Source organism: Camelina sativa, chromosome 14 (genome assembly GCF_030686135.1).
Source record: "Camelina sativa cultivar CO46 ecotype springtype chromosome 14, ASM3068613v1".
NCBI classification, from domain to species: domain Eukaryota; kingdom Viridiplantae; phylum Streptophyta; class Magnoliopsida; order Brassicales; family Brassicaceae; genus Camelina; species Camelina sativa.
The window spans coordinates 24725177-24750686 of record NC_141893.1 but is presented as its reverse complement, the minus strand read 5'-3'; the positions used below and the strand labels follow the sequence as shown (position 1 = coordinate 24750686).

Genomic DNA, 25510 nt, shown 5'->3' with positions numbered 1-25510 from the left:
CAAACTTAGTTTTTGATTTTCTGAATCTAGTGGATGTTATAAAACATGAAATATAAATTAAATATAAATCATGAATTGGTAATAATGGAAACAGTAACACCAGCCGAAAGAGAACATATTTGGTGTGATTTTTTTTTCTTTTTTTGCTATGCACTGAACGTAGCTTTCTTTGTGGCTGTGCGTAAAACAATTTTTAATTTTTAATCATCTACGAATGGATGCTATAAATTAAAAAGAAAATCTAAAAACGCTAATTCAGCTATGGCAGCGATGAAACCGAAGGCCGATGCTCTTGCCTTTCTCCTTCTACGTGTCTTGCTGATGGACCAAACATGCTCAAGAACACCTTCATCATTCAAACCAATATGTCAAAAAAATACAAAGAAAAAAATCTTAACTGAGTGAATGTTTGAATGATCATGACTTACCGGTAAAAATACAAGGCCGTGCAAGAAACCGAGTAGGACTAGTGCCAGATACATCTTGAAGTAGTAGACCTGTCGGGGAAAGTAAAACAAATTCAGAAGCCATACAAAAGGAAAGGAAAGAACAAAAAAAAATAAAAAATAAAAAAGCTTCAAGAGAGATCGCAAGCACATACAACAAAGACTTCTGATCTTGAGAAACCGAGCACGATAACCCCAACTAGCTTAGTCAATGTAATTCCACTGCCACAGTACATGATACGAATATCAGAATAATTCAATATACAGAACAGATGTTAATAAGGACATTGGATTGTATTAGGAAGCACTTCTTGTTTGTGAGATCCATCACGGGAATTGGTGGATTCTTCCCGAGTAAGCGCGTAGGGAAGTCATCGGCTTTGCTAAGCGTTTATCAGCTTATACAGAGGGAAACAGGTTCTTTGTTTTGGTGTTCTAAGTTCATGAATCGAGTTGAAGAGAGACAAATACCTGAAAACTGAAGCTCCCATCCCACCCAGCGCCTCTTTCATCCGCTGGTTTCTGTCCCCAGAGCTTATCTGAGCATTTAGGAAATTCCCGTCAGGATGAAAATAGCATTTTGGTTGTTAATACTGTTAATACAGACAGAGGGGGACTGACCGAGAAAGCGTGAGTTATGTGTACACAAAACTCAACCGCTATGCCCACGGACATGATTAGATTTACAACCGATAGCGCGTTTAGCTGGATATGAAAGACTGCCATAACTCCCTAGCATGTTTTAAATCAAGGGTTGGTCGAGTATCACATTAGTAACCTGAAAGTATGAAAACAGATCGGTTCTTTCATAATAATGAGAGAGTAAAGTACCAGGAGATCAATAATGATCATTGTGATCACCAGCAAAATAATTGCGGAGCTCCAAAAGCTGAGTTAGAAAGCAGACAGAGGGTAAAAAGAATCAGGTTAAACCATATCTAGCAAGAAAACTATGTTTACACGAAGTTTAGAGTATATTCCAATGGGAATGAGCTATAGAGTGATACCTGCATGTGATGATTAAACACACGACAAACACGGCAGCTGTAAAAAAAGAAGAAAACTTTCAAAGTCAGCTCAAAGTCAAAAGTTAGAATCAAGATCTACCAACTAGAAACTCAAGCTAAGATCTGAGAATATAAGATTTACAAACCGATGGCTATGGAGAGGTTGATTAATGCAGTTTTCCATATGTCAAGATATTGCTCAAAAAACATATAAAATACTGAATATGGATAAATTTCCATCTGAAAAAGAATAAACTACAAGTTAGAAGTTCAATAAAAAGAAACTACCATAGTGATGAAGAAATTGCGACAAGTTAGATCAGTTTCCATTTGGAAAACCATGGGGAAAAAAGTATGAGTCATTTTTTTATCAAGTAGATACCAAAAATATGAAATCATGTGACTTGCATCGATCAGTATATGGTACCTCTAAGGAACGGGAAACTTTTGCACTAAACTCTTGAGCAGCTCTCATTGAATTAACATAGTCAACCTGAAAACAAACGTTCAGTATAAACTAACACAAGAATAGAGACTTACAACAAACGTGAATAGTTGCTCTACATTTTCTGAGATGGGAAAGTACCTGCTTGTTAAGAGGTGTATGATAAGTGCGGAACGATGAAGCTTGAATGATACCATTTTCATAGCCTGGTAAGAAAGGATAACATACATTTTACAGATTTGAGAATCAATACCATGCTACAATCGATGACAGTTAAGTGGACTAAAAAAGAAAAAGGAGATAGTGTGGAAACCTTGCAAATCAACACTACTAGAATAAGCACCATGACCACCTTTAGCACAATCAGCGGAAGGAAGCGCATTGAGGAACCAAGGAAGTTTCTCTTTGAATTGGGTTGTGGATGGGCGGTCACTACTTAAATCTGCATGACGGAAGCACTGGACAACCAGAAAAGAAAAAAATTATGCAAGTCATCATTAGAGATGTCAAACACATCCCCACTAATCGAATTAATTGAATAAATTACCGTGGTACAATCTTTGCATACTTCACTTAGGCCACAGCTGCCTTGATCAGGAGGACAACAAGGAGGCTAGAAATGCAACACAAGTACGAGAACATTAGCCTTCAGCAAGTTATAAATCGCTCGACACAGTTTTCCCATAATATATTGGACCTCATAAATAAGTATGATATTTTATACGTTTTGAATAATCACAATGTGCTACTTTTGAATAAGTTTTCCAATATTTGTAAGAATGTGATAAGAGCCTATCCCATACTAGGCCCTACACCAAGTCCAATTAAAAGCTAGATTATGAGTGGGGATGCCCATGTGTCTTTTTAACACAATGAAATGATTAGTCCCATTTATAACAAATGAGAATGATTATAATAACTGAAGCTACTTTCTTCTGCATGTCAGTTTATTCAAGTCCACCTATGTGTGTAGAATATGGGACCACTACATCTAAAGTATCTTGACTCTAAACCTTGGCAGTGAAATTAAAACATATACCTACCTGGTCATCAGGGGGGCAAAAGGTACCATTTGTAAACTTTCGGCAACAGCCAAATGCCTCAGGAGATAACCACACAAGAAAGTCATCAAGCCATGAAGCAGCTGGCTTAGCTATGTAGCTTAGTTCTGGAGTCAAAGAAGCTCTTGCAATCTATGGACAAGAATGAATGTTAGACATGTCTTAAAATCTTGTGAGGACATATAAAGTATTAATTCTTTTCCACATTGACTTGTGGAACAGATTAAGAATGTTAGCTTACCAAAGTAAGAAAATCTTGATATATATCAAAGACAGCTAACCAGATTATTATGAGGAGAAACGGAAATAAAGGCGTACAAGCTATATACCTCATTCAAAAGAGAGTTAGGATCACACTTGTTAATGGAACAAAGTTGATTTGTCTGTCTTGATTCTGAGCTGAGACATGAGGCAAATTGAGTTTTAATCATAAGATTAAGATGGACCAAATTATATTAGCTAAACGCTTACGGCTAAGAGAAACAGAACGTGAGATACCTATAGTTATAATTTTTCAGAACAAAGTATAAAGGTGGACCGATACGAAGATATGTAGAAATATTGTTGAAGTAACCCTAAAAGGAAAAGAGGGGACTTGTTAGATAACCTAGGTTTGATACTTTACATTATTAAAGTTCAATAGAAACCTGAAGATATGAATCCTGAGGAAGAACAATTTGTTGCTCCAAACCAGGCTCAATCCGAGTGGACAATGCCTACATAATCCATGAACACGATAAATAAAAATGATTATTTCAACAGCTAAATGAACAATACAACATTTCTCTTATGGGCCAGAAAATGTATCAACTCACAATTCCAGCCATTGCTAAGCCAAAGAAGAAGGCAATAACCAATATTTTGACTGCCCAATGGCTGAGGATGGGTGCATGAATTTCCTGAAGTGTAGAATGGAGCATAAAAAATTCAAAATAAATAGATTGAAAAATTGCGTAGAATAAAATACATGCAAGGATAAGTAAAATGTTCGCTTTTCAAGGGAAATCTCAATTATGTAGAACAGAAACCAAATCTCCAATGGTGTACTAGGTTGTATGAGTTAATTAATAAAGTACCTTCATATATCGAGTCAAAAGGCCAGCTTTTCTCTGACCAATCCCTGAGAGTGATACCAGGCAACTCCAATGAAACTTTAATTTCACAAAATTCTACAATAAAAAATGGTTCGGTGATATATCAAAACCCAAAAGTGATTACCTTTGTCACCACTATCTGATGATTGTGATGTCTTGATACATGGGAAGCAATCAACCCTCCTATTCTCTGTCCGTTGGAAGTCCAAAACAATCAAAGCAACAAAAGCAGTAACCTGGAGAAGAAAGTCCAAAAGGACAGCCAATGCTGCAAGCATGAAGCATATAATCGTTAAAAAGCCAGAAGGTAGATAATCAAAGTATTCAAACTGAAATACTGAAAAGTTTTTACTGACCAGCAAACATGGAGAACACTCGAACAGCTGGCATTTTAATAAAAGCACCAACAGCAAAAGCTAAAATTTCCGCTAAACTTGCAAGAGTAATCGATGGTCCAACTTCCATAAGGGCATTGCTTATTCGTCTTTCCAAAGGGAGCTCTTGCTCTTGTCTCTTGACAGCATGAACCAGTATGCACATATTATCAACACCGACCTGTCGATAGATAATTCAAGTAGAAGTAAGGAAAAAATAAGAACAAGATGTAGATCGTTGGCAACAACATCAGTTACATATTTAAGTTGCAAGCAATTTTAGAATCAGACATGACTTACAGCTAAAACGAGAAAAGGTATGACTTCCATTATGATTAGAGTCGATTTCATCCCAACAGCACTGAAAAATCCTACAGAGCCAAGGACAGAAAGCATGACAAGAAGAACACCAGATAGACCAAGCAAAACCTGTAATTAAGAAGGTTACATTTCAGAATAAGTATAAGGAAATCTTTTGAGGTTTGAAACTTCGTTAAGTTCAGAGTAACACTATAATTCAGATAATTCTAACCGTCAATCATTATCATACCTTTGAGGTAATGTAAAAGGAATTTAAGCGAGGTGCATCCCCAAGTGTGAGTGATATATAGGCAAACATGACAAGATAACTTATCTGAAGGACAGAAACAGGAGAAATAGAAGACATGAAAGACATATTAGAAACCAAACAGAGCAGGAATGAAAAAAAAAACAAAAAATAGAAGCAAAAGATGGCATAAATATATTAAGATAAAATAGACCATAGAATCTTGAAGGTACAAAATAAGGAAACTCACCGCTATAGTTATTACATCTGCGGTGCTTTCTCTTTTCAATTCTTCTTCAATAGAACTTTCCGAAGAGAAAGAAAGAGTTAAATTTTTTGCTTTAGCCATTGGCAACAATTCATCCTGTCACATAAAGAGTACTAACGTAAAATAAAGAACAAGAACGGTAGCATCAAGCTCTGTATATCATAAAATTAGTGAAATAAAATAACTAAAAAATCATTTTTTTGAAATTTCCAACCTTGGCCAGTTGGATAAAGGCTTTCTCCCATGCCACTGCTTTCTCAGTTTTGTTGCCTTCATTGTTAACAGCATTGTCCACAGGATAAGTCACAAGAAAAGCAGAAGCCTGTCCTAAGCATGTCAATTAAAGGGGTATTAGATATTCATCGTATGAATGGACTTACTCTATGTAAGTCTACCAAACTGAAGAATACTACCTCACTAAAACTGTTCCCTGAGAAACCTCCCAGTGCAGTAGTTGGATCAAGGGGACCCTTAAATGCACTCAAACATGAATCTGTCGAGGTGAAATGCTGAAGAAAGTAGTGATCATATTATAAAATGGTTAGATATCTAAAAATATTGCCATAAACTTATTCAAATGAAACAAAATAGGCTAAAAATGTGGAGTGCAGTCATGGAGAAATTAACAAGGAGAAAAAATGAAATACTATATAAATTCACAAGTTACCTCAAAGCAATATTTAACATGATCGACGCCTCCAAAGTCCTCATAATTTTCTGGTTTCATTTTGAAATACTGCCTCCAGAAGCAAGAAAATCCACCAGATACGTTAGGGACTACTGGTCTATTGAGGAAAAGCTAAACTCTTGTACTATAAAAAGGAAGGAGTGCAACCTGCAGAACACTCTGTGTGGCACAATCCTCTCCAAGGGGTTTCATGCAAATATCTGTCAGCGAAACCATAGAACCTGCGTGATTTGCCCGAACTCCATCAACCTACCATATTAAACAACTTTTTACATGTCCAGGAGAGAGCAACATTATGCGGGTGATCAGATGGATTTAAAATGCTGGAAAACGAGAAAGCAAATACCTTCTTTTGTATGTCAAAAAGTAACTTAATATTGTCATCTGTCAAAATCTCTGGCACCTTTTCATGAGGAGAATTTGGAACTGTTGCTAGTATTAGCTGCAGAAATTTCCATACCAATGTGAAAAGGAAGCTGATTAAGAGAAGTTTAAATGTTTGATTCCCATATGAAAAACAAACGCTGCACAACCGAGCGCCTCAAGAACTTTTAGTGACAGAGACAAGTTGATAGAAATTGGGAAACCTGTTCAATTCTGTAGAAAGGAGCAAGATGGGTGTCAAAGAATTGTTTCTCTTCAGCAGCTCTGCTCCCTGGTCCTACCCATAGCTGCAATATACAGTATGAAAACAGTTTATATAAACATTTTCCGGATAGGTCAAATAAGGATGCATATAGCCTAGCATTGTAAAAACAATAAGCAAGGGGGAAAAAATTCAAATAGCTACCTTATCAGGCCGTGTCTCCACTTTGAATCGGATCAAACCCACACAAAGTAGAAGAACTATAGAGATTGACAAACACAAAACAAGAGTTGGGTGTCTTGCTACCCAAATCCCATACTTCCTGGAAACAGAAAACCCGACAATGTCAACAAACCTACTTTGAAGCTAGGCATCCTAGTGTATGAATTTCAATTACCTGTAAAAATTGGCCAAGTGTCCTTGCACTGTCGACAGCTGAGCCCAGTTTCTCTGTGGTGTATTTTGTAACATCTGAGGAAACCAAAACAAAGCAATGAGCATCCCAATTATTAATCAGCAGCTCAAACTTGAAAAGTTGTAGTAGTGGTCAGGCTAAGCACAAAAATACCTGTGCATGAATAGTGTCGGGTTTTTGCAGATTATTAGCATTTCGTTCTCCACCAGCTTCTGACAATGGTCTCATCTGGGAGGTCTTCTTCTTACCCCTTACTCGGTGAAGTAAACCCCCTCCGAGAAACAGAGAAACCAATAAAATATACAAAATGGCTAGTATGAAATCAACACATTTCGCCTGCATGATTCACCACCAACCAGGAGGACCATGTTAAACAAAGACTTCATTATCATAAGCACTAGTAAAGTATGGAATCCATATATACCTCAAGTGATCCAATTTTGATTGAACAAGAATGCTTTTTCTGAGTAGGAAGTTCCGCTCTACTGGAGCAAGTAGCTGCAGAAGGACAATCACCACAAGAACAGCCAAGAGTATCATCACCACATGAATAAGCAGACACATTCATAGGCCTCATTCCAGATGATACAGGTGTTGCTGGCAAAAACGCGATCCCATATGGTGAGCCTGGCAAATTGACACCCGCTTTCTGGCCAATAAATGCAAACCATTCTGATGAACACAACAGACATCACAATTATTCCAAGATTAAGCTAAGTAAAAAACTCAATCGAACTAGTCCTTAAGGCATATAACAAAAATATCTACCCTTAAAATTCTTTGCACCGGCTCCGAGAAAGTCTAAAGCACGGCTATTTGAGCTACCAAATTTCACATCTTTACAGGATTCATACATCGCCGCTCTAAAATCATCAGTTATATAGTACTGAATCCCATCTACAGTCGGATTATTCTTGACCTGCCAAAGAAAACACAGCAATGGTCAAATTGCAGCAGCAATTAGACAGACAGGTGCATCATTCCAAAAAAAAGTTGGTACCTTTGTAGTAGAAGTGACATTGATAAACAAACTCTGATCCGGAGAACAAGTAAGTTCACAGAAAAGATTCAGAAAGTTCCTCAAACATGCTGGACAACCTACAATAAAGGGAATAGCCTGACAACAAACACACACACACACATTTCAATTTCAGTGAATCTTGAATCATGAAAAAAAAAAGAGATCCAAAGCCTGGATTTAGAAATACCTGTTGAACTTGTGAACGTAATGTGTCAAATTGAGTCTCTGTGCAACAAACATTGCCAGTGATTGTTGGACACAAGCTTTGAATCTTGGAAGATAACAAATCATCAGGCTAGAAGAGAGAGAGAGAAGGGATTAGTATTTAGTAGACAGAGAGACGACGACAACAAAAATGGCTTCTTCTCTTGAGCAATAAATTAAAAAAAAAAAAAAAAAAAAAAAAAAAAAAAAAAAGAAACACACACAAACGACACATATTACTCACCTTCACAGCAGGAATGTTTAAAGGGCAATTTAGTACTTTCCCGTCGCTTCGTGCTCCACAGATGTCATACATAGCACAATATCCTGCTGATTGTTTTGCTTCTACTCCATAACCAACAAACAGAACCTGCATTGGTAAAAAAAAATTCCACTACAACATCAAACTCAGATAAATTCAAAAAAAAAAAAAATTCCACTACAAAAATTTCAAACACACAAAAAGGAGAAAAGTTTGTATATCAATATGTTAATCATCCCAATCCGAATTATAAAACCAAATAGAAAAACTGGATTTAACAACAACAAATAAAAATTCCACAATTTGAATAATAATTTTTTTCCTTGATAAATCACAATTTGTATAACTGATTGAGTGATTTCACCAAAAATTAATAAAAAAAAATACAAAAACCTAAAAAGTGTGTGTATCAATGCTACAATCCGAATTGAAATCTCTGAAAGAAAAAAAAATGCAGAAACAAATTTGCCAGAAGAGAGGAGAAGCAAATGGACAGAGAAAAAAAAAAAAGACTTTCCAGGAAAAGAAGAGATGAAACAAGAATCCTCATAATTTCTTCGTCGGCAATTTGGTAAATCTCCTTTTGACCGACAAATCGGTTGCGAAAGTTTTGTTCTGAAAATCTCAATTAGAAGAATCTCATCAGAACGAAACTGGGCGTGGAAGAAGAAAATAACAGAGAGACAAAAGAGAGGAAGAGAGGAAGAGAGGAGGAGTCAAAAGGTGTGAAAGAGGTTTTATAATATATCTATATATATATATATACACACATTACACAGTGTGTGTATTATTATGTGTGTGCTTCAACAAAGCTCTGCCATCTCAGGTCCTAGGGATGTGAGAGAGTCCTAATAATTTACTATTTTACCCTCTCTTTCGTTTTTTTTTGTTTTCTCTGACGTGTTTCGTCGTAGAGGGCGTTTCCGTAATACTTGGGAGATAGGATTACGCGGTTCCTCCGGAAACTGATTTTTGTTTCTATCTTCTTTGGAACAAAATACTCCCTCTGCATTACAACAATAGATGATATATTAGAATTTTCACATAGATTTAGAAAAACATTTAATATTTAGTTATAAGTGCATTATTTATTTTTAACAACACATTTTTATAGTTATTAATCAATAAAAACCTATTAAATTTTTAAATTTTCATTTAATGATTCTAGAAATTTACAATTTCTTAGCATTAATTGAGAAAAATATAAAGAAAATCAATTTTTGTGAGACAAGAAAAAGAATCTAGAAAATCATCCTTTATGATACGGAGAGAGTAGATTTTTAGGTGTTGAATGAGAATAATGAATGTAGTAATTTTTTTTTTTTTTTAATTTTAGGTTTTGAAAATCTGTTTAGTTTTGGTTGTAAATCTAAAAAAATTTAAAAATATATATATAAATAACTAAGACATTATTTTAACTATTTTTGTTAAGAAATTATTTATCATCCTACTATTATAATTAAGAAGTACAAATATGAAACTAACATTATAAAGCATAAAAAATTACATTGTCATACCATTGGTCTGAAGGTAGATGTTTAATTTTTCAGTAAGGATAAAAATATAATTTCAATTTTAGACTAATAAATTTTTTTAAATAATTAACAATTTCCAAAAAAAAATATTTTTTCTCTCTAATTAGTTATAGAAGAAAATTACTAATTAATTTTTAAAAAATTAAACCAATCAGAATTTTAAAAAGTAAGATTTTATATCTAAGTATCCAAATTTTTATTATAATAACTATATTTGGAAGATTTGTTAAGATTTTAAATTATGATTCTCCTATCATCTTCTTTTAACTCATTTACAAATTCTTTTGAATTATCATATAATACATCTAATAAATAAATATATAGCTTTTTTGCATATGTTGTGATTTAATTTTTTTTAAAGGAAGATATATTACCAAGTCTAAAAAAAATGTGTTTTAATGTTCGACATTAGGAAGTTGGTAAAACTAAATTTATGTGGTTGGTAAATTAATAAATTTTATTTACTCACAATTATAAAATAATAATTAATACCTTTAAATATTTCACAAAGTAATGACGCAAATACAACATACAATATAAAATACGGGATTTTCAAAAATACAATTTTTCTTATATCATTTTTTTAAAATACTCTTTCATGTTGTCCAGTTTCAAAATATCTCTTTTCTATGCATAAAATAACTTAATTCTAAAAATATATCTCAAAAATAACGTAAACTCCAACTAGTAAACCATAATCCCTCAAAAATATATCTTAAATGTAAAATAGAGAAGCTAAACTTTTTTTTTTTCTTTTTTTTGTGCAACAGATAACCTAAACCTAAAAAAAATTCTAAAATTTAATTTAACATATTTTAATTGTGTAAAAGAGGGTAAAAATAAAAATGTTCAAAAAGAGTATTTTTGAAAAAAGGATCCAAAAAGAATATTTTTAACAAATTCTCATATAAAAAATGGTAATATACATCAAACAAATTAAAATACTATAATATTCTAAAATAATTAGTATTTAAAAAGATATATGGTGGAAGCCTTTTTGGCCCAATGGTTGGTCTAGGGTTCATTAATGCTTTTACACGAGGAGGAGGTCGATAATTGCCCGTGATTCTACATACAACTGAATGTAAGCATCGAGAAGGAGGTGTTCATCAAGAGCATGGAGCACAAGAGAGTATAGGCAAGAGTGTATGTAGTGAATCTAATAGGGTCGGAAGGAATTGTCCATGGTAGAATCATTTGTAATAGTTCTCATAATTTGCAATCAATAATAAATCCAGACGATAAAAAAATGATATATGTAGATTTACCATATAATTACAATATTAAAAATAATTAATATTGTTTCAATCAAAATATTTTTTTAAAACAAATATAACAATAATTTTTATTATTATATTATAATTTTTAGAAAAAATATTGATCCGTGTTTTATGGATATCTTATACTTTAATGTAATTACTGGAGATACATTTATGACTACTAGATATGTAAAAACCATACCATATTCGTAATTCATATATAAATATATAATGTAAAATTAATTATAACCCAATTTACATATCATTATATTAAAATATATTTTTAGTATTCGGATTCCTTTTTCTGTTCATGCAAGAATTTCAAACAAAGTAAAGGTTTATTTGCTCGAGCATCGAACACGTCATGCGTTGCACATTACAATGCCCTCGCTGACCAGACGAGGTTATTTGTAGTTCAATTTGTAAAACCACGGTGGCAGAGTAAAAAAGATTGAATTTCGTATGAGATTAGTATTAATTTTTAACAAATTTGTATAAATAAAGCGGACTAATCATTTTATTATCTTCATGTGCAAAGATGACCTACCTATGACTAAGAGTAGACCTACATTCTTGTTTTTTTTTTTTTTTTAGTTCTCTTTAACATATATAGTGTTTTGAGGATAAAGAAACAAATTTTAAAAGTTTGACAAAAAAAAAAAAAAAATTAAAATTGATATTAGACTATTAGGTATAAAGAATATACGACCTATAGGGAGTAGAGAGAGTTGGATTATATATAAGTTTTGGAAATCGAAACCCGTCTCAAACACCAACCCAACGATTGTGGGCAATAAAAACAATGTGAGTGGGTGTGCATATGTGTCATGTGCACCTCTTTGCATCTTTTCCTTCCATCATCACTATCATACACATCAGTAATCACCCACTATTTTTAATCTATTTTTATAATTGTTATCCACAAATTTTGGTACAACAACAAAAATTAATTTATCCCAAAATCACCTGATGATTTATATGAAATACATATATCCCCGGGTCTCTTGGGATACTTTTTATCTAATCTTAAAATAAAAATATCTAAATTAGGATTGTTCTCCCTAAGTGGTATGTGGCACTAGCTAATCTTTTCTAGTGTGGTTGTTGCTTGGGCGTCCACTGATTTGTTGAGGACATTGTTATGACGTACGTAAATACAGTTGAATGAGAAACATCACAAAATATGAAACAGAAGAAGAAACAAAAGAAGATGAAATATAAATGGGATGGCCACCAGAAACTCATACATACTTGACTCTGCCGCACAATTGCTTCACGTAAACTTTGTGCGTCCACAACTCTTTTAATGAGGCTAGTTTTTTGAAACCTTCACAGATAAGATTAGTTACACTTTTTTTTTTCCTTTCTACTAGTTAGTTAATTACGTAAATTAGAAAAACACCCTAGCAACTGTGATTTCCCAATTTGTAACAACTTTTTAAAAAAACAACTATTTACATATAATAATATATGAATGACGCGATCCCAATTTACTAGCGACAAAATTTTAATAATGCTGGTGCAAGGTGACTAGTGGGAAATAGTTCAAGTATTTCTGTTTGGCGCGATTCTTAGATTTCTAATCATCATTCTCGATCCGCTAATGGTAGAGGTAGATTTTTGCATCCAAATTTAATGGTTAATCACTTAATTAATCTGGTCACTAAGAAGTGGCTTTTACCTATTTTTCCAGAGTTTATGGATCCAGAGGATATTCAGATTATTCGGAGTATGTCTATAAGCAAGTCCTTTAAGCCGGATCGGATGGTATGACATTATTCAAAGTCTGGAAAATATTCGGTGAGATCAGGTTATGGATTGGCTAAAGAGATGGTGGAAGAGGTACAATATTCCCAACATGTATGGCTTTAAGAGCCCAAGCATGGGAACTCCACGTCCCGCTTAAGATTAAGCATTTCTTTTGGCAAGTTGGATCTGGTACTCCCAGTGACAGATCACATAGCTCACCGAGGCATCCGTGAGGAACTGCTCCACACACCTTGTAGTTTACGAAGTCCAGATACCATGGTAGCTTAGTGATGTATCTATATTTTATAGGATTTTAACCATAGTTTTTACATTTGTTTTGAGTCTTTTGTTGAGTCAAAGTGTGCTTTTAGAGTATTTTTAGTCTTTTGTGAGTCGGTACAGATTTTAGGTTACTTTGGAAGGAAATTGAGTGTTTTGGAGATGAAAACTTGCATCTGGAGTCAATTTGGTGAAGACTGATCAGACTAGCAAACAGATAAAGCAAACGCAGAAAAAGCACGGGGATCGACCGTTCCCGTACCCGAAGCATCTTTTCCAATTTCGTTTTAAACCGACTTTTAGAGTTTTATTTTAGTATTTAAGCTCGAGGCTCAGCCTCTAAAGAGACAACTTTTATTCTACACAGCGTTTGAGTACTTGTAAGCTTTGGAGAGAAGATCTCCAATCCTTCTTAACACTTTGGAGAAGAATTCTGAACCCTATTTATTCTACTCTTTTGCAATTAATGTTTTCTTCATCATTGACTTTTTGTTCTTTCATCTCCATGTCTGAGTAGTTTCTCTATTGGGTTAGGGTTTCATAAGGTTTTTATGATTAATTAATGCTAGGCCGTTAGAATAGGGATTGATCTTATTGTTTTTCATCTATTGTTGTTCTTAATGCTTAAGCTAGATTGATCATCTAGATTAAGATCTTAGGTTAATTAAACTAGATTGATCACCTAGATTAATATCTTAGGTTAATTCATCGGGACATCGAAAGTGTTGTTGATGTTCCTGAAAAGAATATAGGTGAGCAAAGTGATTCTTAACCAACGAGAGTTGAAGTTAAGATACTTTGTGAACATATCAAACTTGAATCTTCTTAATGCTTGCTTGATTTTCTGAACTCAAAATTGAACCTTCTTAATGCTTGATTTTCTGAACTCAAACTCGACCCGACACTCACCAAAGCTCTCGCGCCGTCCTCGTATTGGTTTCGACTGACACTGATGCCAAACATCGATCTCCTTCGATCTCTAGCTCTTATTTCCGCCTCCAAACACCTCACACGCGTCCAAGGCATCCCCATGAGTGAAATCAAGCCACAAGGATCACAAAAAGCACACAAACATCAAAACAAATCAATCAATCAACCAAGAGAACCACAGAAACAGAGATCTTAGCTTAGATAAGCCATGGTCATGCACTCACCTTTAAAATAAGAAGAATCTGAACCCAAAACGACGAATCTAGCACCACAACAACCTTCCCACACGCTGTTAGCCTTAGATCCACACCAAAAGACGCAGAGAACCTCCAAAAACTCAAGAACACTCACGAGAAACTTTTGTTCTCTTTTTATCTCTCTGGAAAGTGTCAAAAGCGGCTAAAAGACTTGGGAAGTCGAGTTTTTCCCTATTAAACTCGAGTCATAGGGTTCTCCTAAACCAAACACATAAACTGGAGAATTAAAATCCAACTGAGTAGCCCGACCACATACGGTCTCGAGTGAGACCATCACTAGTGTCGGTCAATACCCATACCGAAAAGCTATAAACCGGTTCACGGGTGTTACAAAAATATTATAATTCAAAGAAAAAATAAGGAAAATGGATTTTAAAAGATAGAAAAAAATAAATTGTAATCGAAATTACAAAAATGAAAAGTATTTATAAAAGTGAAAATAGACGTATAAAAACAAATACAAAATGGAGGAGAATAAACTATATGTACTGTATTCTGAGCATTTTTGTTCGAAATGATACAGGTGGTTAAAGTATGCAAGTTATCGTTAACTTTGCCAAAATCTGAAATAAGAATATTGGTGGTGGCTCCAGTTATTTTTGAAAGTTTATAATTTAAAAGTTTGGGTTTTGTTTAGTATTTTTTTACAAAAATTATATATTTTGTAATATTTTTGATTTTAGTAGTAAATTTTGAAGGTTGTCATATTTTTTGCTGAAAAAATGAACATAAATAAATGATGGTGACATTGAGCCAGGAGGGTGTGTTTAAGGGGTTGGTAGGAAGTGCCCGTAATGATGAGAGTGTGATATAACGTGAGGTCCACATCGGACACATTAATTCAAACATAATTCCGTCTGTGGAGCCAATTCTATTTGCTTCGGAGCTCATTCCATTTACACTATGATATTTATCATTGCCAGCTAAGAAACAAGTTAAACAAGCATTTTTAACATATAAAAAGACTATTCAACACAAAATAAAACAAATGATATTTGTATATAAATTATAACCTAATGATTTATAGTAATCTTGTTATTGAGTTACAATTAAAATTGAAATATGATTTATTTTTTTTAATTTTTCTTTTTGTTAAAATTGAAATATGCAATCACTTATTGCGTAAAGAAATCAAATCTACAAATTGGATTTGTGAGCATTCGTTTTTAACTTAAATCAGCTTTTAAGTTTGCATTGTCTAACCCAATAAAAATAAAGATGGTAGTTGGTCGTCATTTGCTAGTTGCGACACTTATTGCAATATTTTTGCTTCGTCACCTTCGTTCGAACTTCTAGTATGTACCAACTTCGATTATTTTTTCTGTATTATTCCATTTATGTAATAACTACCGCTAGCTAGGACCATTCTGAATTTCTAAGGCTAAACGACGAAATAATAAAACTCAGATCATACAAACTATATAAAACAAAAAAATATCATTATATGAAGCGACACTTGCAAAATTGGACCCCTAACTTGAGTTAATTACAATGTTAGACCCTTTTTTTTCTCTCTCCAACATTTGCCACTTTCTCCCTATTAAATATTCACAAAAATGCTATTATTTCTGATTTATTTGAATTTTTTGCGAAAATGTTTATTACATCCATATTCTCATCTTCTTCTTTTATTTACGGTTGTGCTACCGCCATCAATTTTCCAACAATCATGAATAACCAAATTTGAAGCTTTTAAAGGTTCAACAACCTGAATTTGTAAGCTTAAATAACACCCAATGCTATGAGAACTTCATTTTCTTCCATCTCTTCTCCATTTTAATCCAAAAAAATTTGCAAGTGCATTTATCTTGTTATATGTCATGATTCTTGGATAGTGATTAAATTGGTGTTGGGTTTCTTCTGTGGTGACTAAAGACGACGTCCTCGGTGCTTGACATTGCGAAACAACCACCAATAAGGTATTTTCCAGTAGATTTTGTGATTTTTCTTGATTTTTTTGCGAAATTAGACTTCATTTGTTAGTCTAACCGTCATAATATCATGTAAAGTCTACTATGTGGTCAATTTTGCAATTAAAAATTTATCGAGTTTCGAGCCCGTAGACTGAAATTTCAGTCTCCTTAATTTCATTTGAAAACAAAAAAATATGGTTCAGACTGCATTATAATCTTTCCAACGGATACTTCGTTTGCAGTCTACTAAGGTGTATTTTTGCAATTGACCAAATTCTTGACTTTTTATTTATGACTGCTGCATGAAGTCTTCTTCCGATAATAAAAGAGTAGACTTCTATAGTGCCTATTTTGGATTTGACCAAAATATAAAAGCATTGAGCGTAAGATTTTTGAAATAAAATTAAGTAGTTGAGTGCAAAAGAAGTCTACTAATTAAATAAATTAAAATGTTGGCCAACCCCAAAAATGACCACGACAGACTGCAAACGAAGTCAACATTCCTGGAGACTTCGTACGTAGTCTACTTGGCAAAAGTCAAAATTGGTCAATTGCAAAACTAACCACAACGAAATTTACTTTTTCTAGTTGACGGATAGATGAAGTCTACTTGTCAGCTAGAAGTCTACTACCAAGTCAATGGTTTGGTCAATTGCAAAAATAACCAGAGTTGACTGTAATCGAAGTTAACTTGTTGAAACTTCCTAAAAAGTCTACTCTGTTTTATGTTTTTAATTGCAAAACTGACCAAAAAATTAACAAAGAAAGACACCAAAAGAAGTCAACTATCCTAGTAGACTTCATCCTGTGTCTGCATTATTAAATTGTAATTGCAAAAATAGACTACACATAATAGACTTCGAGTTAAAGTTTCTGGGTAGAGGCTTGTTGATGTCTATTCGTTTGACATCAACATAAAGTCGGCAGAATTTGTAAACCAATTTATTGCAAATTGGTGAGTAATTTTTAAGATTTTCTTGTTATATTCTTTGATATATGTTATGTACTTGTTTCTATATGTTTTTGACATAATTATATATTATACATATGGAGAAATAAGTTTTTGGTTTTCTTAGGCAGTTAGATCATTAATTTAGACTTATTTTAAAGTCAACGTATTAGAATTCTCAGTGAAATCTGTAAAATTGAAAAAATCTTTATTGAAATCAAACCATCCTCGTATGTTTTTCTATTTTATTATGAACAATAATTATTTAGCGTACAAATACAAACTCGGTATTTGACTATTTTCTCGTGACACTTGAGCTTCAAATTTTGAATAGAAAAGCAGGCTCTATACAATCATTTATTTTCTTTTGTGTGTGATATAAAATCATATAGTATACAAGTGGATGGATTTAAAAAATCATTAGATTCCGCCGAACTAATGGCAATGAGACCAAAGATTATGTACTAGTGTGGTGGGGTGCGAGTTCATCAATAACAATTAACAAATAGAGCACATCCACACACAGAGATTATTTAATAATTGTTACTATTTTATTTCGTTACAACCACTGCATCTGCGTATAATACGTGTTAAAAATCAGTGTTGCAAGCATCTCTATCCATGTTGTTTAGTTGTATGATTCTATTTGTCTACCTTATGCATCACGATAAGGGTTTTTCTGGCTATTTCAACTTATTGTTGGTTAAGCATCTATTTTCAGTTTAACAAAAAAAAAAAATAAATCAGAGTGTTGATAAATGTATCTGCAATTGACACGATTGTTCACATTTTGCATAAACTGCAAGTGACACGATTTACAAATTCCTTGAACTCACAATGTGTAAAACTCAAATACGGCTTTGCCACTTTGGCGTTGTCTTTCTTAATTTGCATCATTCACTATGAGAACCGAACGTTTAGTTACCAAATTAAAACCCAGTTAAGAATGAAAAAAATTACAAAAGCTTGGAAAAAGAGATACGTCTCTCAAATACATATCTTCATATCTTCAAACTTTTTCTACGACAAATTCATAGTGGACTTCTGATCTTTGTAACTTCTTCTGCAATGGTGTCATACCGTTCTGCATAAAACCCATAACCAAATCAGACCAAGCTGTTGTCACATTAGAAAAGGGGCGAAAGAGAATTATAGAGAGTATGCAGGCTTTGGCGTTAACAAAAGCACTTGCAGCTCGTGACTGGTTCTACTAAGCTAATAAACTTGAAGCTTTGAAGATATGCTGGAAAGATAAATCGACAAAATACAACATAATCAGTATACCTCAACCTCAATTAAATTTGTTATTTTGAATATTTAATCTTTAAATCAAAATCTCACATACCTTTTAAATCAAAATGAACACTGACGGAGAAGTGTTATCTAATAATACGCTCACTGAAACAATGACTTTTGTGTTTCCAAACTCAGCATAACCAGAACCAGAAGCAGAGCTCACAACACCAGTTTGAAGTACTTAAAAAAAAATCCATTTTTTCCCACAAAACTTCAAGGTACCTCGCCTTCTTCCTCGTCCAAGCCAATTAAACGACCAATCACATGAACCAAAATCAGATTCAAAAAAGTTGAAGAAAAGTGAGAATCGTATACCATTGAGCAAAGATACCTACTACTAGTGTGGAATGGAAATGTCAATGTTCAGATCTGGAAGTTGAAAAGGCAAATAAAAATTAGATCTACAAATTGTTCTTAAAAACATCTCATTTACCTTCTAGATAGATCTTAGAAATGAAACACAAATCGAAGAAGCAAGAACATAAATGATTTGAAGAACTGCGAGAATCAGATCTGAAGAAGTGGAGACGACAATGACGGACGAACGACTAGATCTGAAGGAGGATTCTTATGCCGGATAATAGAACGAGAGGTAGTGGGAAAGAGAGGAAGCTTGACTAGGTTTCTGGATTTTGGAGGGTTTAAGTTGTTTTGTTTCTCTGAGAAGGAGATAGAAATAGTTGGAAGAAAATTGAGTAGCTTACGGAAGAAGAAGAAAGGTGATTATGATGATGATTTGATGAGACAGATTTTTTCAGTTTCAAAATGACTTTATCACCAGAGAGATGTAGAAAGTGGAAGAGGAAGAAATGAAAGTGATTAGGGTTAAGGTTAGTGAAAGTTAGGTATATATAATTCGGTTAATTAAAACTGATCGGTTATATGTTCCGTCAAACCGAACTGAACAGGAAATCGAATTACCAAATTAATTTTGCCTATCGGTTTGTTGATCCTCTCACAGATGCTGCCAAAAACCGAACATCTTAGTTTAATCGGTTCGGTTCTCTCGGTTATGATCGAATGTCCATGAATAATATTAATAGTTGATGGCATAACAAAGTCAACCACCAATAGTTTACAATGAAGTCTAATTAAGCAAACCCTAAATCAAATAATTTTAACCTAATCAGCTTTTCCTCCTTTAATTTGACTCGTTTATAGGTAAATTTATTTTATTCCATTGCAGAAAGTCTATCTCGTTATTATTTGGTCAATAGGTTTATCAAATTATTTTTTATAATTTATTTAATTAAAATTTAAACTATAATTAAGGAGTAGACATATTTTTATGTCTTCTAGTTGACGTCAATTGGAATCTCCCGTAAATGAATCTATTGCAGATTTCTTCCGGGTTACATCTGTCATTTCGGCTTCTGTTTTTTGTTTGGTCGTAAGGGAGTCAACTGTAATTCCAGCACCCTTAGTCGTTATGTTTCTCGAAAATCGAATATGGGTATACAATTTCATTCAAATGCAAATAAAGGTACAAAAAATACAATTATCACTTATATATGAAACATTACAATTAATAGTTTTATTCATAGGTTTTTCCCCCTAAAAGATGGCCGAAAACAAACAAGATTAACGATAACCAACTATCATTTTGTGATATGTGCCTATCGAACCCAAACAAGATTTAACAATCTAGAAAGTTGAACATGCTACATGCATATTTCTTTCAGTTTTATTACACATTAAAATGTTACATCAAGAGTTAACAAATTCACATTCACAATATTTTGTAGAAAAGAACATAGAGTATAGTGTATACAGTGTGGTACTTATTTCTTTAACCTTAAAATTAAATCTGATTCCAAATACGGAGCCCCTATTTAAATTAAGAAAAAGGTTTTGGCTTTGAAGGACTTATTCTAACAAGTGCCAAAATAACACCAGTGTGCTCGAAAAGAAAGTGTTAACTTTTTTGGCAAAAATAATATATAACACATTCACATCTGCAGTATTAATAAATCAAGCTTTTCACGACCCACTCAAAGTAATGATGATTACTCATCTCATCTAGGAAAAATGGTATATTTCTACCGATACTATTTGTAAAGTGTATATTTCTATCTGAACAAAAGAGAAGTGTATTATCTAACCTGAACTCTAATAAAATTCAAAATTACTACCTAGACTTTGAAGCGTTATCGATAATACTACATTGACACAAACATTGTTAGTCAACTTTTAAATATGAGTGATTCATATGACACATAAGCAATGATGTGACAAAAGTTTTTGGAATGAAACTCAAAACGACGTCGTTTTGATTTGGGGAAAAAACTTCAATTAGGGTTCTTTTTTTTTTTGATTTCACGATTCGTTTCTCTCTTTCTCTTTCTCTTTCTCTGCGAAGGCGAAAATGGAGAACGGGGATTGAAGTTAATTGCGAGGGATAAGTGTAGAGGAAACAAGGCGTGAATCGAAGGAGTTGTTAGCATTACCCACAATCGTTTCTACATAAGCGAAAATGAGGTATTTTTAGTTCGTAAATCACAAACATTGCTTCGATTTTTGGTATTAAATATTGTATTTTGTCTTGTTTTTGTTTAATAGTTGCATAATGTAGATATTTGGAGACAATAATTTGAAGTTTTATGTTTAAAGAGTCGTATTTGTTTACTGCACACTAAGTGTTTGATTAAATGCTTGAGTGTTTGAAACTTTGTATAATTTTTTTTGTTGACAGCAATCCGGATCATGTGACATTCCTTGTGAATTTTGGAGGGTATTGGGTGAAGAATCATGTAGGAGATGTTGCTTATCTCAATGGTAAAGACATAGCTATAGAATGTAAACCAGAAGAGTTTTTCATCAAGTTGTCGGCGGAGTTGGGGGAGGGATTATATGGCCAAAACATGTGGTATAACTACCCTTTTGAAGAGCATAATGAAAGAAAGAGATTGAGGTCTGCGGATTTGAGTTTTAAGAGGATGTGTGATGCGGGCAGATGGACTGGAGTGATGAATGTTTTTTTGGTGAACTCAACAGAGCATCCTAATGATATCGAGTCATCTGAGCCATGTGAAGAAGAGATCCGGGTTGAAAGAAATGTGGCTTCTTTTGTTGATGAGGATGAGGATTTCGATTATCATAACACGCCTCCTAACTCTGATGGTGAAGAAGAAGAGGAGCATTTGGTTAGATACAAACGAGGTAGTGGTCAGCTAGAGATAGAACAGTATTTGATAGTCTAGAGGAGTTCAGAGAAGCTTTAGTAGCTTATGCATTAAAAGAGGGTTGTAATATAAAGATAAGTAGATGGGGGAAAGACAAGTCAGCGGCTGTGTGTGGGACTAAAGAGCCTTGTCCATGGTATATCTACTGTTCTTATGAGGAGTGCGTTGGCAAGTGGAAAGTGAAAACTTTTGAAGATCAGCACAATTGCACAAATGATAACTATTGTAAGATATTGAAAGCACCTATGATTTGCAAGATGTTTTTGGATGATATCAGAACTGATCCTGATTATGGACCAAAATGGATGCAACAAGAGATTGAGAAGAACTAAAATCTGATAGTAAGCATAGACAAATGTAAAAATGCTAAGAAAAAAGCTGTAGAGATCATCGACCGTGAGCACAAGGAGCAATTTTCTAGGCTGAAAGATTACCGCTTAGCACTTCTTCATTAAGTTCTTCTTTCATTACTGAAATTTTAAATTTAACAATTGTTTTCCAATCTGTTAACTAGGTTTTCATTTTGATATTTTGCTAGATCTAACCCTGAGTCAACAGTAGTGCTAGACACAGTGCTTGATGATGATGGATTAGAGATCTTCCATAGATTCTATGTGTGTTTTGCTGCCATTCGAAAGATGTGGTCTATGTGGTGTTGTCCTATCTTTGGAGTGGATGGTTGTTTTATGAAATGCACACTAAAGGGACAATTATTGGCTGCTGTGGGGAGGGATGCTAACAATGGAATGTATCCCATGGCTTGGGCCGTTGTTGATATAGAAAATGAAGAAAATTGGGTATGGTTCCTAGAAAAGTTGAAGGTTGATTTTAATCTACAGGAGGGTCAAGGGTTTACTATCATATCTGATAGGCAAAAGGTATATCTCCAACCCGTACTAGGCTTTAGAACATGTAAAATGACATGTATGGTTTAACTAATATATCTTTGTTTTGCTTTTACAGGGTTTATTGAATGCAGTGGAAAGAGAGTTACCTTATGTTGAACATAGAATGTGTGCTAGACACATCTATGGGAACCTAAAGAAGATATTTCCCCATCAAGGTGACATGAAAAAGCTCTTTTGGCAAGTAGCGGAAAGTTATACCACGAAAGAGTACGAAGCAAATTTGGAATTGGTAAAGAGCTATGATATGCGTGTTTATGAAGCCATGATGGAGAAGAACCCAAAGAATTGCAGCCTTGCTTTTTGCACGCCAACATCCTCCTGCGTAGATGTTCATAACAACATCTCTGAATCTTTCAACAATGCAATAGATCCTGCAAGGTATATGCCAATGGTAGAGATGTTGGAGACGATAAGGAGAAGAACCATGGTGCGTATTGATATGAGGAAGACAAAAGCTGACAAGGATCTAAGCAGAGTACCTCCTAGAATAAAAGAAATGATAGCGTTGGAGCAGAAAAGGCTTAAGTTCTGCAAGGTTATCCCTGGATCAGACAGTAGAAATGAAGTCCGTGAGTCAGGTACATCTTACTCTGTGAACATTAGAATGAAGACATGTGCATGCAGGAGATGGGAAATGAGTGGAGTTCCATGTAGGCATGCATTACACATCATCGCAGAAAAGAAGCTAAATCATGAAGATTACATCTCTAGTTGGCTTCTCAATGGAAGGCAACAACAAATTTATAGGGACTCAATTCGGCCAGTAAATGGAATGTGTTTCTGGGATAACTCCGGTTCTGTGATATTGCCACCTCCAAATCTGGTTGAAGAACTTGAAAACAGAAAAGGAAGAAAGCCAAAGCCAAAAAGGAAGAAAGGGAAGAATGAGTCTCCAAAAAAGAAAAAGGCTAGTAGAGAGAGGAGAATCATGCATTGTCGTCGTTGCAGTTTAACTGGACACAATGCAGCTAAATGTCCAAATATGGAAGTGGAGAAGTCTATGCCACCTAAGAAGAAGAAGAAGACTAAACCATCGGCAGATGGAGGAGGACCAAGTCAACCAACACAAGACACATTTTCAGGTTTCAATCTTCTTATTCTCATCTTAATTATTCAGATTATGTTGTGTTGTAATGTTAGATTTTTTTGTTTTTCTGACAGGAACTTTGGAGAACTTAGGATCAAGCATGACATTTGTGGGTTTGGAAGCTTGAAGTATGAAGCGGTTTAGGACTATTTCTTTTTCTCTTTTTGATGTCATGGTCTGTTTTTGGGGACATGTAACAACACAATGTCTTTTGATTTCATGGTCTGTTTTGTGACATGTACCACAACTAAATGTCTCGGTCTATTTTGGATTCTATCACAGTTGGATTGGGTTTGAGCAATGTCATATGTCTTGTTCTTTTTCCATTACCTTTCATACAAACAAACAGTCTTACAAGCCATATTTTTCTCTAAACATCCAAACTAGTTACTCTCATACAACCACTTTTTAACTCACATATTCAATACATACACATGAAAAACAAAACCATAACCATAACAAAGCCAACAATGTTCTTCAAGCTTCTTAGTTGCATTTTCATCTCTTTGACCTCCTTCTCAACCACACCCAAATGCACACGAGTCTCCATGGCGAGAGTATCAATCTGAGATTCACAAGCATTGACGCCCTTCTACAATGTCATTGCAGCTCCATCAATGTTCTCCACTTTCTCAATCAAGTCCTCGATCTCTTCTACCATAGACGTATCGGTCCATTTAAATGTATGATACCAATTCTATGACATTTACAGACTTTTAATTGCAGACACAGCCAAACTATACAACAAAATTGAGAGAATCACACTTACCCCATCCCTTCCAAACGGACACCCATGAAACAATCTTCCAGGATTTTTAGCAGTTGTCGATGTCTTCAAAACAACAGGTTCTCCACATTGACATCTCTTGGGGAAACCTCTTCTTTGATTATCCATTTGATTTCTTCGAAATTGAGAAGCATAAACGCCTTCGCAGAGAAAGAGAAAGAGAAAGAGAGAAACAAATCGTGAAATCAAAAAAAAAAGAACCCTAATTGAAGTTTTTTCCCCAAATCAAAACGACGTCGTTTTGAGTTTCATTCCAAAAACTCTTGCCACATCATTGCTTATGTGTCATATGAATCACTCATATTTAACAGTTGACTAACAGTGTTTGTGTCAATGTAGTATTATCGATAACGCTTCAAAGTCTGGGTAGTAATTTTGAATTTTATTAGAGTTCAGGTTGGATAATACACTTCTCTTTTGTTCAGGTAGAAATATACACTTTACAAATAGTACGGGTAGAAATATACCCTTTTCCCCATCTGATCTATATCATTCCAACGCCACGCCTTCGTTTTCTACGAAACTAAACAACTAATACTACATATAGGGAAAAAAGAGCAACAGGTTCCAATTTTTCATAATTAAATAGGAAAAAAATGCTGCATCTTAAATTCTTAATTTATACTACATATATAATAAACAAAAATAAACACAAAAAGGCTACTTGTCAATTCTTCATCTTAAATTCTTAATTTATACTACATATATAATAAACAAAAATAAACACAAAAAGGCTACTTGTCAATTCTTCATCTTGAAATAATAAATTCCTGAAAGTTAATGTGATGGACCTATAGTTGTGTAGAATTACACGTCAATTGTTGGAAATTTAATACAAATATATATACTCTCTATTTCACAAAAAATGCCATTTGAACACATTATTGATCATTAAAAATATCAAATGTGTAAATTAATAATATAAATTCAATGAATAACTAGTTTTAAGTTAAAGTTAAAA

The 25510-nt window shown here is 33.9% G+C and overlaps 2 protein-coding genes, 1 long non-coding RNA gene and 1 pseudogene across 10 annotated transcripts; 2 read left to right on the top strand and 2 right to left on the bottom strand.

Moving 5' to 3' along the window:
- Window positions 1-34: 34 nt before the first annotated feature.
- Window positions 35-9112, bottom strand: LOC104742110 (uncharacterized). Of its 6 annotated transcripts, none has more exons than XR_015579634.1 (38): window positions 8937-9112; window positions 8401-8527; window positions 8140-8247; window positions 7932-8048; window positions 7700-7850; window positions 7356-7603; window positions 7085-7267; window positions 6914-6987; window positions 6721-6838; window positions 6518-6601; window positions 6277-6372; window positions 6078-6179; window positions 5910-5978; window positions 5656-5751; window positions 5457-5564; window positions 5225-5338; window positions 4978-5061; window positions 4728-4856; window positions 4410-4608; window positions 4178-4321; window positions 4036-4079; window positions 3775-3858; window positions 3607-3675; window positions 3458-3534; window positions 3289-3353; window positions 2942-3091; window positions 2446-2511; window positions 2212-2356; window positions 2040-2104; window positions 1881-1946; window positions 1600-1693; window positions 1454-1490; window positions 1278-1335; window positions 1068-1178; window positions 918-985; window positions 602-668; window positions 429-497; window positions 35-346 (listed from the first exon to the last, which is right to left on the bottom strand). XR_015579634.1 is itself a non-coding variant. In XM_087483564.1 (38 exons), exons 1-38 carry the CDS (start codon window positions 8966-8968, stop codon window positions 260-262), a joined length of 3810 nt encoding a protein of 1269 aa, XP_087339690.1. In that variant the 5' UTR covers window positions 8969-9112; the 3' UTR covers window positions 35-259. The 6 variants fall into 6 exon arrangements, 1 of the variants encoding a protein (XP_087339690.1); XM_087483564.1 differs by having other exon boundaries at window positions 3289-3358; XR_015579633.1 differs by lacking the exon at window positions 1600-1693 and having other exon boundaries at window positions 3289-3358.
- An 8928-nt stretch (window positions 9113-18040) lies between these two features.
- LOC104742109 (uncharacterized) lies at window positions 18041-19408 on the bottom strand. Of its 3 annotated transcripts, none has more exons than XR_015580551.1 (3): window positions 19019-19408; window positions 18635-18815; window positions 18041-18532 (listed from the first exon to the last, which is right to left on the bottom strand). It is a non-coding gene; the product is annotated as an uncharacterized LOC104742109 (long non-coding RNA). The 3 variants fall into 3 exon arrangements; XR_015580549.1 differs by having other exon boundaries at window positions 18917-19406; XR_015580550.1 differs by having other exon boundaries at window positions 18921-19406.
- A 1650-nt stretch (window positions 19409-21058) lies between these two features.
- LOC147928560 (uncharacterized) lies at window positions 21059-22222 on the top strand (annotated as a pseudogene).
- A 111-nt stretch (window positions 22223-22333) lies between these two features.
- On the top strand, window positions 22334-24057 carry LOC104742108 (uncharacterized). The gene is made up of 3 exons (XM_010463078.3): window positions 22334-22645; window positions 22731-23757; window positions 23837-24057. Exons 1-3 carry the CDS (start codon window positions 22406-22408, stop codon window positions 23887-23889), a joined length of 1320 nt encoding a protein of 439 aa, XP_010461380.3. The 5' UTR covers window positions 22334-22405; the 3' UTR covers window positions 23890-24057.
- The last annotated feature ends 1453 nt before the right edge of the window (window positions 24058-25510 follow it).

What these genes read in the sequence shown, in the direction of transcription:
- LOC104742110 (XM_087483564.1), bottom strand. Translation starts at nt 8,968, where the DNA reads ATGAGGATTCTTGTTTCATCTCTTCTTTTCCT. An exon ending in ATGTTAAATATTGCTTTGAG is followed by an intron (nt 5,752 to 5,909) that starts GTAACTTGTGAA and finishes TACTTTCTTCAG; the next exon opens with CATTTCACCTCGACAGATTC. An exon ending in GCTTAGCAATGGCTGGAATT is followed by an intron (nt 3,676 to 3,774) that starts GTGAGTTGATAC and finishes TGGATTATGTAG; the next exon opens with GCATTGTCCACTCGGATTGA.
- LOC104742108 (XM_010463078.3), top strand. Translation starts at nt 22,406, where the DNA reads ATGTGGTCTATGTGGTGTTGTCCTATCTTTGGAGTGGATGGTTGTTTT. An exon ending in TCATATCTGATAGGCAAAAG is followed by an intron (nt 22,646 to 22,730) that starts GTATATCTCCAA and finishes TTGCTTTTACAG; the next exon opens with GGTTTATTGAATGCAGTGGA. An exon ending in AACACAAGACACATTTTCAG is followed by an intron (nt 23,758 to 23,836) that starts GTTTCAATCTTC and finishes TTTTTCTGACAG; the next exon opens with GAACTTTGGAGAACTTAGGA.